The 16,263-nt window shown below is 48.0% G+C and overlaps 1 protein-coding gene and 1 long non-coding RNA gene across 3 annotated transcripts in view; both read left to right on the forward strand.

The window, feature by feature from the left end:
* Nucleotides 1–3,551: 3,551 nt before the first annotated feature.
* Nucleotides 3,552–16,263, forward strand: part of LOC307205977 (5'-nucleotidase domain-containing protein 2-like) — a 28,813-nt gene continuing 16,101 nt past the window's right edge. For both annotated transcript variants that reach the window (XR_013834205.1, XM_079958728.1), the window contains exons 1-5: nt 3,552–3,811; nt 12,457–12,641; nt 13,923–13,997; nt 15,318–15,373; nt 15,874–15,967. Coding sequence is in view for 1 of the 2 variants with exons in the window: in XM_079958728.1 (XP_079814854.1) it covers nt 3,562–3,811; nt 12,457–12,641; nt 13,923–13,997; nt 15,318–15,373; nt 15,874–15,967 (660 nt within the window). In the remaining variant the exon portion in view is untranslated. The remainder of the gene's footprint in view (nt 3,812–12,456; nt 12,642–13,922; nt 13,998–15,317; nt 15,374–15,873; nt 15,968–16,263) is intronic.
* Nucleotides 4,383–6,993, forward strand: LOC307206057. Its single transcript, XR_013834247.1, has 2 exons — nt 4,383–4,501; nt 5,175–6,993. It is a non-coding gene; the product is annotated as an uncharacterized lncRNA (long non-coding RNA).

The following is a 16,263-nucleotide window of genomic DNA, read 5'->3' on the forward strand; positions in this document are numbered from 1 at the left end:
AAATAGTATGGGAAACAGCCCTACTAGGAAAATTAACCAATAAACTGAAACTGACACGGGGACAAACAGAAGAAGATGCCGGTATGGCTCCCCTTTATCACATACACAGCCCAACAAGACAATGACAATCCACCAACAGCATACAAATCAATATGGCTAACCTGATCCAAAACACCCACCCACCCCACTCACACACGAAAATAAAGATCACCACAGCCTATCACAAACAAACAACCACACCTTAGGCCAACCCCAACCTCTCTCACCACCAACGGAACACAAGTGAACAGCACAAGCAACGCTGACACCAAACCCTACATACATTAAGCATAATAGAAACATCTCCACCCAACCCCACCCATCTTCCCCCCCACCCCTTTTTTTTCTCCCCCTAATGTCTCAACAAATGAAACGGATTTGTAAAAATGTTACATGGAAAAAATACAAGAGACATTACACATACTTCTGTAAAACAAGAAAATCTTTAATAATAATAATAATAATAAAAGATCTGTAGATGGTTGATGCCCCCTTCTGGCAAAAATGGAAAGTAGGTGTATAGTGATCTTAGTAACAGATAAAAGCTTGAAGGCTTGGCTAAACCCCGCCTCTTGCTCAGGTACTTGGAGCAAAGCTGGGTTTGTTGCTGTGCTTTGTGTCAAATGGGTCTCAGCCCTTCATCCTCTGGGCTAAGGCTGTGGGAGTGTTCTACAAAAAGGGAGGAAGAGAAGCTGAGTCATTAGAAATGTTACTGTGCAGAAGAAGCATTCTTCCTTTGTACACTGGAGTGAGACACCTAGTGTGTGCAACAGATAATACTTCTGTTAAGTTTCCAGCATGGAGAGATTCACCGTAGTAGTGCTCCCTCATCAGTACCCAATTTGCCACAAATCTATCCCAAAATATACATATACATAAATATACATACACACCAATAGGACAATCCCAAGACAGCTGATCATAATATAAAGTTCAGCATATACTTGCCCTCAGTCAGTCAACTCTGCTACTGTAGCCAATGCTGTCATTCAAAAGGTCAGGTAGAAAACAAATACTTTCCCCTGGTGCTGAAAGCTAGCTAATGTCACTTCTAGCCATTTGTTTTTCTTGCTGCTGCATCACACTGTTGCCTCAAGCTTATACCTTTCAGGTTGACTCCCGCAAATGTCTACATTTTCAGTTAACTTTTCCACTACAGTGGTACCTCGGGTTACATACGCTTCAGGTTACATAGGCTTTAGGTTACACACTCCGCTAACCCAGAAATAGTGCTTCAGGTTAAGAACTTTGCTTCAGGATAAGAACAGAAATCGGGCTCCGGTGGCGCAGCAGCAGCGGGAGGCCCCATTAGCTAAAGTGGTGCTTTAGGTTAAGAACAGTTTCAACTTAAGTACTGTAGCACCCTGCTTGTGGTTAACGCTTAGCTGGAATGAAATATTCAACGCAGCAATAGAGAAATTAAAATAGTAATTTATTTGTCAGACAAATAAATATGAGGCACAGTGGTATATGGTTACCAAGCTCTGGCCTGGCCTCTTGCCATTCTGGCCAGCACTTATATTTCCTTAAACCAGCCCCCTTGCTCCTCCTGTGGCTGCCTCTGTCCAATCAGCCTGGTTGAAATTCCTATTGGCTGTTTGCTAGAACCAATCACAAAAGATACACCCATTTCCTCTTGCCTTTTATGGAAATCAAAAAGCTATATATTCTTTTATCTATAAATGACAAATAAGTAGTAATATATCTTACATGTGTCTCAACAAGGAATCTTAATTACCAGCTCACCTCTTGCCCTCCTTGCCCTATTGCCTTCCAAAACAGATGATTAATCTTGAATTTTTATCTTAAGCATATGTCAAGGATTTTGAGTTCACATCAACATTGAGAGATCTCCTTCATCTGAAGGTTTCCAAACAAAAGGCCTGACAACCATATATCAGGAGTGCTCGATTGGCGTCTTCTGTCTGGCAAGGGGGGCTGGTGGCTGACTTAATTTCAGGATAGTTACAACTCTTACAACTATATGAAATAAGAATCTAGCATTTCTTAAATCCTTTGCATAATTATATTTAAACTAATATATTTAATACATAAACAACCTTTTAAAAGGAAAAGAAATCTTAAAAGGATCTTAGTTTAAGAAAGAAACAGCTTTAGAAAAGACTTCCCAGAAATGTTCTGTTTCTGCCAGCCAGACCAGTTGCTTTTTCACTGCTCTTGACCTTTTTTAACCTTAGGAAGAAGATATGGCTCATTTTACTATTTATCCACTCTTAATTTGTAGGGTCAGTGTAACCTTGGCTGTCAGCCTGTAATTCCCTTTTTACGACTTTGAGAATTGTTTTCTGCTATAAATCAGGGGGGCCCCTTGTCTAGGAGAAAAACATTGCCAAGGTTCTTCTAGGCAGCTGGTCTTCTGCCTGGCATGAAACAGAACATTTTTAAGCTCATTCTTAAAATACAAGCCCTGATTAAACATATAAGCTTTAATAAAAATGCAAGCTTATGATTAGATGCCTCAGTACGGACCTCCGGAATGAATTAAGTACTTAACCTGAGATACCATTGTACAGCCAAACTCCATCAACCTTTGAAAGAAAAGTGTTTACAATATTCCAGATTTGTGCACAAAAGAACAGTCAAAAATAAAACTTGTGCTGCTCCACTCCAGCCAAGGATTGTTTATGTGCAAGGCTGATACTTCCTCAGCTTTTTCTTTCCTGGCTCCTGTATGTATATTTAATACGGCTGTTTTATGCAGGAGCTTCTGCAGAAAGAGCTAATTAATTTCCAGAATGTGGGGAAAGTCCATACCTGTAGGCTTTTCCTGGTTGATGTCTATGTGTAGTGTATGGATGTCAGAGACAGAGCCGGGGGCATGCCTTTAGCCCGGTTCTAGGTGGGACTTCCTTCATGCAGAGGCGTGTGGACGCCGCGAGCGAAGGACGCGGAGCCGAGGCGCCCCGGAGGGCGGGCAGAGAGGGGGCTATTGCATACAATATACCATAAAAACACATGCAAAGCACATCCTTTCCCTCAAATAATTCTGGGTGCTGTAGTTTGTTAAGGGTTGCTAAGAACTTTTTAAAGGTTGCTTTAAAAGTAAAAGTGCATGGGTCGGCAAACTAAGGCCCGGGGGCTGCAGCCAACCCCATCGCCTTCTAAATACAGCCCACGTTTTTACATGAGTAGAAAGTGTGCTTTTGCTGTAAGGCTGCAATCCTAAGGAAGGTCTTCAGAACCAGCCCCGCCATGAGATGGGCTGCCCTCAGGCGGCAGAATCCCGCCCGCCCCTGCTGCTGCCGGAGGGAGAAGCGGGGGGCGGGATCCCATGAGATCTCCCCCCAGCGGCCCCTTCTGCCTCGTCCTGGGGCGGCGGGGGGGGGATCTTCCATTTCTAGGCGCTCTTTGTCTTCCGAGGGGCGCGCGGCGTCTGCCCAGCCGGCGGGGGAGCTGCCAGCGGGCGCCCGGCCAGACCCTCCCCTGCCGGGGCGGAGCCGCCTCTCTCTGCCCGCCCGCCCTCGGGGCGCCTCGCCTCCGCGTCCCCCCGCTGCTCGCGCCATGGCTGGCTGGCTGCTGCGGCGCCGGGCGGGCGCTTGGCTTTCCCGCGGCGGCCGCTTCGCGACGGAGGCGCCCAGCGCCCAGCCCAGGCCTCCGTACGGGAGCCGGCAGCCCCCGGCTCGGCGAGGCGGCGCCGCGGCAGCCCCCGGCGCCCACCAAGAGGCTTGGGCCGGCAGCGCGCCGCCTCCCGGGCCGGAGCGGCCGACCTTCCTGTGGGCGCGCTACGGAGAGCTGAAGCGGCTGGTGCAGGGTGAGCCGAGGGGCTGCGTGCGACGGGAGGGGAGGCGCCCGGCTCCGGCCCGGCTCCCTTCTTCCCTCGGGGATGCTGCTGCCGCCGCCCCCTTGGGCTTCTCTCCCTTCTCTCCTCCCTGTCCATGTACTTCGGAGCAATTCCCTTCCTGTGGGACCTTTTTGCCGACCCGAGGGAACCCGGTTCCGGACACATGTTTAGTCACTCCTTTTTAGGCGAGGACTCGCGCATCTCCCTCGCTGCTTTCGTTGGGGTGAATTTGCTCCGGAGCCTCCCTGCTTCCTGCTGCCATTCAGGCTGGGTCGTCGCGGGATCCCCTCCCCTTTGTTTTGGAGACATGTCCGGGCAGGGAAGCGGGAGAAGGGGCTGCTTTGTGTCTGGCTTCTCGCGCAGGGCTTTGGAGGCTGGGAGGAAGAGCGCAAGACCCACGCGGCGGCTGAAACCACAGGGAAAGGCTCACATTTCCTGTGGCGTGGATCTGTTAAGTCTTTACGGTGCCACGGGACTCTTCTGCAGCAAGAACACCAAACACAGTGAAATTTAAAGAATTGGAGTTGTTTTATTACAGTGGTTTTAATTTATTTAAATTTGCATGCAAAAAATAGGTAAAACAAACCTTTGGAAGAAAGTGCCATCCTTTCTTTGTTTTTAGATTATGCATCCATGAGTCTGGAAGAGCCATTCCTTCCTGTGTGGGAGAGAAGCCTCTTCTAAATGATGCCTGCTACCCTTGTGTTTTGTAAATATTTGCATATTTTAAAAAAGTATTCTTTCTTTAAATCTGCCTGATTAATACAGGTGGTGGAGGCACTTATAAGACTGACTGGAACGGATGATTCATCTGAACATGGTACAGTGGTACCTCGGGTTATGTACTTAATTCGTTCCGGAGGTCCGTTCTTAACCTGAAACTGTTCTTAACCTGAAGCACCACTTTAGCTTATGGGGCCTTCTGCTGCCGCCGTGCTGCCGGAGCACGATTTCTGTTCTCATCCTGAAGCAAAGTTCTTAACCTGAAGCACTATTTCTGGATTAGCGGAGTCTGTAACCTGAAGCGTATGTAACCCGAGGTACCACTGTAGTACTAATCACCCCCAGTCCAAAGAAGGAGATCCTGATTTCTCAAAAATATGATGCATACATTTTAGGTTCTCCTTCTGAATTCCAGGTATTGGGAGCGTTCTCCCAGTCCTTGAGGGACCAGCCAAAAGTATGCATCTAGCAAGCTTGCTGGGGCAGGGGAGAACAGTGCAATTTTAGAGTGCCCCCCCCTTATAAACCACTAAACATAGATTAGTTACTCCTTAACATGATTTAATCAATCTGTTCTAGTTGCAGCCAGGGATGGGCTATAGCTCAGTAGCAAAGCTGCTGTTGCCTCTTCTATTTTCTTCCCCTTTCTCCCTTTTTCTGTGGTCAGGATTTTTATCAATATTACAGAGATCGGGAGGAGGCATGGACTGGCGAGTGGACTTAATTGTGCAATTTATGTTAAAACATGTGATAAACAATTAGAAGGTAATGTAATTTCATGGTATGACAATGCCAGCATGACATTACCACCATTACTATTCCCCAGTCCCCAGCATCTTTAGACAGGGACAGGGAAAGACCCGTGCCTGAAGCCTTGGAGAGCTGTTGTAGAGAGCATAGGTGCCTCAACTTAGCTTAAGACGACTTCCTATTCTCACCCGTTTTTATACATGTTCATCTGCGGAATTGAAGATTCTAACAAACCCTGTAGAGATGATGTTAGCTTCAAAGTAAACCAGAGCAAAATAGTGTGCTTTTGTATATTTAGTGTAATGTTAACAGTATTTAATCCAGTTTTGTAATAAGGATGGACATACCGTACTTATTTGGATGCACAAAGTGATCAAACTCCTGCTCTTAATTCCTGACTTTCTCCTAAATGCTACACAAATTGCCATGTCTCTCTCTCCTCTCTTCTTCCCCTCCCACTGTCATTCCTCTGCACCTCACAAAAATATGCATTACAAAGCTTAACAGTTTCTTCCTTCCTTCCTGGGCACTGCCAGTTTCTTGAACTGTGGCATCGCTACCCACAAAGTTTATTTGACCACACCAGGCTGTCTGACCCAGCAGTTCCCTCTGTGCTTTGCCTGTTGACCACAAAGAATCTTACGCATTTCAGCATTTGCTGAATACAGTAATTTTTATTTCCAGCTCAACCAGTTTAGGGGGGGGGGGGATGACAGAAGGCAACGTGTATTCCGTGCTCTGAGATGAGCTGACTCATCACTTGGCATAAGGCAAATTCTTCACTAGTGTGCCTGCTTGCCCTTGACAGGGTTTACTAATGCAGGATGTCTGCTGTTGCACAAGTGCTATGTATTTCGAGCAGCGAAGTGTATGCGCTGCCCAGGTATAGCAGTCTGTACTCTTAAAAGACTGAGAGCTGTGTGGGCAACTGGCTGCTTTATATTTTGGCTGTGAACCAGTTCTACCACTTGTTCAAGCTCCTCCCTGAAGGACTGAGGAACACAAGGAGCTGCCTTCTACTGAATCTGACCCTTGGTCCCTCTGGCTCAGGATCGCCCATGTGGACAGGCAGGGGCTATCCAGGATCTCACACAGGGCTCTCCCCAGCCCTGCCAGGACATGCTATTGGGGATCAAGCCTGGGACCTGCGTGCAAAGCAGACACTCTAGTTGAGAATGGCCAAGATCCATTCTGTTTCCAGTGGTGCCCATCCAGCTTCCAAGCCAGACATGAATGTGAAGCCATAATAGCGTTTAGAGGAGAACTAATTTGGAGGAGCAGAGGGGTGGCAAAGGCTACTGTGGGGAGATTTAATCTTTGCTGTCTAGCAGGCAGTCCCAAATGGTGGTTAATGGAGATAAGCTTCATTTAGTTGGTTAAAAGAGTGACTGCAGATTTGTGGTTGAAGAAGGGATGTTTTGCCTCCCAAGTAGGAGGCAGGAAGCCTCTGAATACCAGCTGCTGGCCATCAGAAGTGGGGGAGGAGAGTGCTGTTGGCTTCGGGTTCTACTTGTGGGCTTCCTGTGGGCATCTGGTGGACTACTGTGAAAACAGGATGTTGAGCTAGATGGGCCACTGGGTGATGGACCTAGCAGCCTCTTCTTATTATAGAATGGCACTGAATGGCCTTCATATTGCTCATTTAAATAAGGAGGAATCCAAATGACTAGTTCTTAATTTCTAAGAAAAAGAATAAATTAAGGCTTGGGGTGGGGTGAGGCTGAGGTCTATGCGTTGGGACAACCGATCTCAGTGATTTCGGGTAGGAGGAGGAGTTACGCTAAGACCAGACCATGTCATTACAGAGGAGGCAGGTTTAGTCGTTGTCTGAGGACTATCCCTGCCTCCAGGTCTGGTCCTGACCAGATGGATACTAGAATCAGCAAGGGATACCCACATGACCTGAAGGTGCTGCTGTGCAATGCCAGGTCAATGATTCATAAGACCACTGCCATCCATGACCTGATCATGGATGGGGGATTTGACCTGGCATGTGTAACAGAGACTTGGTTGAATGAAGCGGACGGGCCTGTTCTTGCTGCTGCTTGTCCACCAGGTTTCTCTTACGCACAGCAACCCAGGCCTTGTGGGCGGGGAGGGGGGGGTTGCAGTGATTTTTAGGAAGTCATTAGTTTGCACCAGGCGTCCTATTGGGAAGACCCAGTTCTCTGAGTGCATGTTCTGGAAGTTGGGCAATAGGGGCAGTACAGGATTCCTTTTGGTGTACCGACCTCCCCGCTGCACCAAGGATTCCCTGCCCGAGCTGCTTCAGGTCGTGGCGGATGTTCTCCTGGAGACACCTAGTTTGGTTGTCCTAGGGGATTTTAATATCCATGCCGACACGACCTTACAAGGGGCCGCTCGGGACTTCATGGAAAGCATGGCCTCCATGGGGCTGTCCCTGAATAAGTTTGGCCCAACCCATAGCCGCGGACATGCCTTGGACCTGGTGTTTACCTCTACGGATGTTGGTGACCTGACACTAACTAAAAGTGAAACAAAAGAAGTGCCATGGTCAGATCACTTCCTGGTGCAACTGGACTTCTCCGCGACCCTTCCCCTCTGCAGGGAGGTGGGACCGATTCGGATGGTCCGCCCCCGCCACTTAATGGATCCAAATGGTTTCCAGAGAGTGGTAGGGGATGCTTTATCCCATGTTGATGGCCTTTCAGCTGATTCCCTGGTGGCCCGCTGGAATGTGGAGTTAACCAGGGCTATTGACTGTTTGGCTCCGAAGCGCCCTCTCCGATTGCATGGAGCCCGGAGAGCCCCGTGGTTTTCCACGGATCTGAGGGCAATGAAACAATCGTTGAGACGGCTAGAGCGCCGGTGGCGAATAACTCATTCTGAAGCTGACCGGACACAGGTTAGAGCTCAATGTCGAGCCTACCAAGTGGCGGTAGCGACGGCGAAGAAGACTTTCTTCACCGCCTCTATTGCATCTGCAGAAAACAGCAGCAGGAGACTTTTTCAGGTGGTCCGCAATTTAGCGGAACCACCTGCTACATCAGGGCCCAGTACGGGCCACATGATCTCCTGCAATGATTTTGCAAAGTTTTTTGCAGATAAAGTCGCTCAGATTCGGGAAGAGGTAGACGCCACCGTGGGAGCAGGGCCGGGGCGGGAGAGTGCTAGAGTCCTGTCTAGTCAAATTGCATGGGATCAATTCCAATCTGTTACCTCCGAGGATGTGGACAGGCTGCTTGGACGAGTGAAACCAACCACCTGTCTCCTTGATCCTTGCCTATCCTGGCTTATAAAAGCTAGCCGGGAAGGACTGGGCGATGGGCTTCGTGGGGTGGTGAATGCTTCCCTCCGTGAGGGAGCCTTCCCAGACCCGCTGAAAGAGGCGGTTATCAAACCACTTCTTAAAAAACCATCTTTAGATGCGGCCACGATGGCCAGCTATCGCCCAGTCTCAAATCTTCCATTCTTGGGCAAGGTGATTGAGCGAGTGGTTGCTGAACAACTCCAGGCACGCCTGGAAGAAGCGGACCATTTGGATCCCTTCCAGTCGGGATTCAGGCCTCATCATGGGACTGAAACTGCCTTGGTCGCACTGGTTGATGATCTCCGGCGGGCTAGGGACAAAGGTGAGAGCTGTTTCCTAGTTCTGCTGGATCTCTCAGCGGCGTTTGATACCATCGACCATAACATCCTTCTGGACCGTCTTGAGGGGCTGGGAGCTGGGGGCACTGTCCTACAGTGGTTCCGCTCCTTCCTCCTGGGCCGTGTTCAGAAAGTGGTGGTGGGGGATGAGTGTTCAGACCCCTGGGCTCTCACTTGTGGGGTGCCTCAGGGTTCTGTCCTCTCCCCCATGCTTTTCAACATTTACATGCAGCCGCTGGGAGAGATCATCAGGGGGTTTGGGCTGGGTGTTCATCAGTATGCGGATGATACCCAGCTCTACCTCTCTTTCAAATCAGAACCAGTGAAGGCGGTGAAGGTCCTGTGTGAGTGTCTGGAGGCGGTTGGAGGATGGATGACGGCTAACAGATTGAGATTGAATCCTGACAAGACAGAAGTACTGTTTCTGGGGGACAGGAGGCGGGCAGGTGTGGAGGACTCCCTGGTCCTGAATGGGGTAACTGTGCCCCTGAAGGACCAGGTGCGCAGCCTGGGAGTCATTTTGGACTCACAGCTGTCCATGGAGGCACAGGTTAAATCCGTGTCCAGGGCAGCTGTGTACCAGCTCCATCTGGTACGCAGGCTGAGACCCTATCTGCCTGTGGACTGCCTCGCCAGAGTGGTGCATGCTCTGGTTATCTCCCGCTTGGATTACTGCAATGCACTCTACGTGGGGCTACCTTTGAAGGTGACCCGGAAACTACAACTAATCCAGAACGCGGCAGCCAGACTGGTGACAGGGAGCGGCCACCGAGACCATATAACACCGGTCTTGAAAGACCTACATTGGCTCCCAGTACGTTTCCGAGCACAATTCAAAGTGTTGGTGCTGACCTTTAAAGCCCTAAACGGCCTCGGTCCAGTATACCTGAAGGAGCGTCTCCACCCCCATCGTTCTACCCGGACACTGAGGTCCAGCACCAAGGGCCTTCTGGCGGTTCCCTCACTGCGAGAAGCCAAGTTACAGGGAACCAGGCAGAGGGCCTTCTCGGTAGTGGCGCCCTCCTTGTGGAATGCCCTCCCACCAGATGTCAAAGAGAACAACAACTACCAGACTTTTAGAAGACATCTGAAGGCAGCCCTGTTCAGGGATGCTTTTAATGTTTGATGTATCATAGTATTTTAATATTCTTTTGGAAGCCGCCCAGAGTGGCTGGGGAGGCCCAGCCAGATGGGCGGGGTATAAATAATAAATTATTATTATTATTATTATCATTATTATGTAGGAGCCATCATGTCTGCTTTATACCTTAATCCTGTATATGTGGAATCTACCTGTGGTCACTCAATAGTAAGGAAAGGCATGCACATTATACATAGTTAGAGGCATGTTTCTTTGTTGTATCTTCATGGATTTGAGGACTTAGCCCTGTATGGAAAGCACATTCAGAGGCTGACACGTGGCAGACATAAAGCCCTGAGGGTAACAAGGACTCCTGGCTATGCAAGATGCCTCCTGAAATGTTCAGTAGTAACAGATTGCTGGTGTGCAAGAACAGACTTAGAGGTGGGGAGACTCTCCAAGGAGGTCAGATAGACAGTCACTTGAAGTATTGCAATAAAATAAAATCCAAAAAAATAAAAGAAGTAATGCAAATTCAATTTAAAAAAACCCATTATCAATATTTAATGTGATGGATGTACCATCTCCCTCCTGTCTTCAGCCACAAATCAACAGACACACCACAGACCACCTGCATGAAGCTCATGAACCACTGATGGTCCATGGACAGAAGTTGGGGAACCCTTGATTTAAAGCATTCTTATACCACCTTAACCTGGGAACTTTTTTAAAAGGTGCTGGGAACTGTAGCTTTGTGAGTTCAACACCCTGAACTAACTAAGTATGGTACACTGGAGGGGGGGCAGGGGTAGAGTGAGGCTGTAATGGAGATGGTCCAATTTTGTGATAATTTGGGCCTTAGTTCTTACATAAATGGCATACCATGACACAGGTAGTGGTTCACATGATGGGTTGATCCTGCAAAGAAAAACACTCCATAGAAAGCTGGCATACTGGGGAGAAGGCTAAGCTTGAACCCTTCTCCCTGCCTTGCTACTTCTGTATTCAAGGTTTTCTTTTTTAAGGAGAAGCATTTAGTTATATGACTCCTAGCAGTCATCTGAAGTTGTGCAGCTCAGATACAGATTTATCACACCATTGAGAACTAGGTTCTGGACTCTCCCTATTCTGTGATGGAAAAGAAGGTCCTGATTAGCTGGAACAGGACCTGTTTTTTCAGGGATCTGACCCTTCCCTTAACAACTAAATTCCTATTTCTTAGCCTTCTGCCTTTCAGAGAAACCAGTAAGAAAATGGCCATGCACTCCTTTCAACCTGTCTATAGCCTGGTTAGCACATAATGCTAAATCATGTTTTACTTAGCTCAAGCGGTGTTTGTTTGAATGCCTGATCTCAGCCCAGCTGGGTAACCATGGCTTCTTTTCTGGTTACAAACCACAAAATGAAGCCATGGTTTGTTGTTGGCTTAAGAACCATGACCTGTTTTAACTGTGGTTTGACATTATTTCCAAACCCAACAGGCTTGCTTAACTATGATTTGCTTGTTTCCTGCAGCCACTCATGATGACACATAGGCAAGAGCATCTGGAAACCAAACCAAGCTTTGGAGAAAGCCACGGCTTATTTGTTCGTCTGCAAGATGATTTGTTGAATAAACCATGGCTTAGCATTATGTGCAAACGCAGCTGTAGAGGACTTATCCCACTAACTTTGGTTCATGAGTGAGGGACACGTTTTGTCAGTTACCCACTCTCTTAACAATCTGCCTCCTGAGGTATTTTATTTTGTATAACAGACCCAGGGGGTCACCTCACCCCTTGTTTCTGGCTTGGGAATCATCTTTTCCTAGAAGAATTCTCCCCTTCTGGCTAGAATGAAACCCAGGTAGTCTGTATTCCCACAGGTTCTACCTCCCCTGGCACAGACTTAGCCTTCCAGTCTAAATACCTTCTCTAGACACTCAGCCCAGTCTTCTATCTAATCTGTGAGACTCCTTCCTCTTGCTGTAGATTGTCTCCTCAGTGTGGTTGTTCAACTCAACTCAAATCAGAACCAGTTCTCCCTCAGACAAATTCTATCCTAATCCCTTTCTCCCATCTCAAATCAAGCCCTATCTAAAAACTCCCTCAGAAAATGCTCCTTGTATTCTCCCTCCCATCCATGCAATGAGTCAGGTCCCTTCCCCTCCATCCCTGGATCACAATTTTATTACCTTTTGGAACTAAATAAAACCATATATTTGGCTATTTTTGGTGAATCTCTATGTTTCAAAAAATGGGATTTTCTTGCCTTATTATGGCACTGGGAGTGCAGTATAGGTTGTCGAATGGAGAGAAATGTATAGAAATGGTGGTGTGTGCGTGTCATTGCAGCATAGCACACAATCTCAGGAAGCCAATGTTTCTGATGTGTTGGGTACCCCTACTTTTGTCCGTAAGAGGCATCCATTTGGAAGTGTGCGGTAATTGCTTGTGCTTCCATCTTCCTCCAGATTTGCTTCCCCCAGGGGTCTGCAATCTTCTGAACCCTTCAACAATCTACTCCAACAATGAGATTTCCCTGAGTACTATCGGGGTTTATGGATTTGACTATGACTACACACTGGCGTTATACTCACCTGCCCTCCACTCTTGCATCTACAACACAGCTCGGGACATCCTTGTGGAGCAGTATAAGGTACCGGTAGAGCTTGCATGTCCTGTTGACTAGAACACAAGAAAAGTAATTGGCAAAATTGGAGGGTGCTTGGCTTGGACAAATGGTGGCAACTGAAGGTTTGAAAACCTTTGGGTGGGGGTGGGGAGCCTGTGGTCCACAGGCCAAAGTTAGCCCACCAAGGGTACCTGCTTGATCCATGAGCCCGTTTCCCCCAAAACTTGCCCACCTGCCCCCACACCTGACATCATATGTACACTTAAACCATGTTCACAATTGTGCATTGGCAAGGGAAATCAGGCTTCGGATATACCGCCCGTCAGCTGAGCAGCGCTGAATTGGCTGCTGAAGTGCTCCCTGTGCGGAACTTCCTCATACACTGGATGTCTGCAGAAAACAGGCTGTGGCTCTACCTCCCATCAGCTGGTGGGCAGTAAAACTGGAGCTGCAGGCATTTTAAAGCACACTGCAGGACTCTTGTACAGTACTTTGAAGTCAAAGGCACTTGCTATCATGGTGACACCAGGTGGTTGGCAACCAAGGCCAGGATCTGACCAGTGGAGCTAGAAAGGTTCCCCAGCCCTGCCTTAGGCCAAGAGACATAAAAGAAGGAGGCAGTTGTGTTTGTATGCTTGTCCTGTTCTGTGTAAACTGTATGTGTTTGGTTTTTGCATCAAAAGGAGCGTTCAGGTGGACGAAGCTGAACCCTCTGCTGTCTTTACCTCACCATGCTCTGTCACTGCAGGCACTTTTCTGGCAGCTCAGTTATCCAAAGTGGCCCAGGCTAGAAAAGACACTTGAAGCAGTGGGGAAAGGGGAGGGTTTAGCACTCCTCATTCAAGTGCTAGAAAGTTAACTTTTACCTCTTGTCTTATACGTGATCAGGGCAGACAGACCAAGAGGGCTTCTCCTTTCATGCCTCCTTTGCCTCTTCATGGGTAGAATGTGCATTTGCCCTTCATGCTTGGGAACCTGTATGGGCCTCCCAATGTTGTAGTACTCTCAACTCCCATCATCCCCAGAAGGCAGCACGGCTAATGGATTGGGGCTGATGGGAGCTGTAGTCCATCAACATCTGGAGGGCCACAGAGGTTCCCCATCCCTGCTGTCTGTGCTTGCCTCTAGGATCCCAATTGTAGCTGATAAATATGGATAGCATTGTTCTAAGCAATTCCCTGCATTGACTTCATCGAGAAAAAGTATTATCTTTGAAATCCGCTTCCAAATGACACTTGAAATGCTCTAGACTTTTTAAACTGATTGACAACCTTGCAAATTGTATGTTTTGTTCTGTCCCATCAGTATCCAAAGGGCATCCTGAAGTATGAATATTGGCCGAACTTTGCCATCCGGGGCTTACACTACGACATTGCCAAGGTGAGACAGAGACAGGTGGCTTGTCCTGCTGTTGTGGCTTTGGCAGGACAGCAGAGGCTGGAAGAGCAGAGCTGTGTGTGCATGTGTCAAATCTCACTTTAGACTGAAGTCACCAGGTGTTCTTAGCCAAACTGCAATGGCCTAATGCAGTAGTGTAATCAACTTGGAACATTTTAAAAGTCTTCTTAAATGCATGCTAAGTATTATTACTTGTCACCTGTGCAAATAAGGGTCACTTTCAGCAGGGGGTTAATTGTAAGCCAAGGGAAGAGTTTGTTCTTTTTTCCGTTGTGGTCATCCATGTAGCACAAATGTGGGCAGGCAATGCGTTATGCATAGGGCTACCTCTGAAGACAGTTTGGAAGCTTCAACTGGTGCAGAATTCAGTGGCCAGGTTGCTCACCAGACAGGCAAGACGCTTTGAGCAGATTACACCAATCCTGGCCCAACTCCACAGGCTGCCAGGTAGTTTCTGGGCCCAATTCAAAGTGCTGGTTTAGACCTATAAAGACTTAAATGGCTCAGGACCACAATACCTCAAGGACCGCCTCCCCCCATATGAACCTCCTCAGACCCTGCAATCATCATCTGAGGCCCTTCTTTGTGTGTGTCCTCCATGTGAGGACCAGAGTGTCCTTTTCTATGATGGCTCTCCACAGAGAGGCTCACCTGGTACCTTCATTACATATCTTTAGGTGCCAGGCAAAAATGTTTCTCTTTAACTAGTCCTTTGGCTTTGGCTGATCAGGGCGGTCCAACTTCTCATACCAAGTGGGCTGCACGTTGCCTTGTCTCATGGGGGGTGGGATCACCAAGATTTGACTCACACACCCGGCCCTGCTTTGGGATGAAAGCACTTGGCTCTGGCAGGGTCTAGAGCCCTCCTTCCCAAAGTTGGAAAAGCACTAACTAGGCTTTGGGAAGGAGGCAAGAGGAATCTAGGACCCTGTCAGTGCCCTCACACCTACTTCCCAAAGCCCAGTGCCTTGCTAATCCAGCTTTGGGAAGGCAGTGCATCAAATGTTGCAAAGGGCCACCGTAAAAGGCTTTGGGGGCCACATGGAGCCCTTTGGCCATGCGTTGGACCACCCTGTGTGTCCTTTTAAATGTGTTTGTGGGAAGAGTGTTATTGGTTTGTTATTGCTCTTGTTTTTATAATGTATTTTGTGTTCATATTTTGTATTTTTATGTGGTGAACCGCCCTGTGATCTTCAGATGGTGTTATACAAATTCAATAAATAAAGTATCATTTCATGAACTAATTTGCAATATAGGTTTCCTGTGTGCTGACTCCACATTTCTCTTCTGTCATCCATACAGGGCTTGCTCATGAAGATAGATGCCTTTCATTACATTCAGCTGGGCACCGTTTACCGGTAAGTGTTGCTCACGTTGGCCCCCAATGGCTGAGATGGAGCAGAATTTCATAGCTGAGATATTGGAATTGAGGCTGTTCCTAGACCTAATTTTTAATATTCTTCTGTGTGGTCATGCCTAAGATATAACCCTGACTCCCAGGAAATAGAATTTGCAAGTTGGGAAGCAGTCCCAAAGGCATGCGGTCCTTTTAATCTCCCTTGAAAACTCTGGTTAAATTTGTGTTAGCCATGGCTAGCTGTGGTTCACATGGAATATTAAACCATGGTTAAGTCAAACAAAGCAAGGAAGAGGGGAAGAAGCACCCATCCCTTGCTCTGGCTCAAAATTTGCAAACTAGTTTGTAAGGAGACCGCATCATGTCTGCACCAGTCAAACTGGAATTCATAACTTCGTAGCCACATCACTCACATGCAGTACTTTGATTCAGCTGCGAAATGATGCGCTCCTGGCGACACTTCCAAGCTCCTAAACCTTTCCCCTTTTTGGCATTCCGCAGGGGCTTGAAACCGGTTCCAGATGACGAGGTGCTGGCGTTGTATGACGGTACCCTTCATATCCCCCTCCACCAGGCTAGTGGCTTCTATGGAAAGGTTGGTTCCCTTGCTAGCCCTGGAGCTGGTTTGAAGGCCATCGGCCAGTGTCTCTCGTTTCTGTTTCTGACTGAGATGTGGCAAGAGGGGACCAGGTGCCAGCAGAGTGTAGCTCCTTTTATTTGCCCTCCTATGTATCTCTGCTTTCCAGGGTCCACCAAGTTATAAAGGGAGCTTAGTTGGCCTGCAGTTGCATCTACTCTCTAGGCTGGACCTCCATATTCACCTGGTTTCTCTACCAAGTATTTGGTAGGGCATTGCATTGTCTCCAGAGTTTTTGCAGGGAATACTGCAGG

The sequence above is a fragment of the Podarcis cretensis genome (assembly GCF_951804945.1).
Source record: "Podarcis cretensis genome assembly, chromosome: 17".
NCBI classification, from domain to species: domain Eukaryota; kingdom Metazoa; phylum Chordata; class Lepidosauria; order Squamata; family Lacertidae; genus Podarcis; species Podarcis cretensis.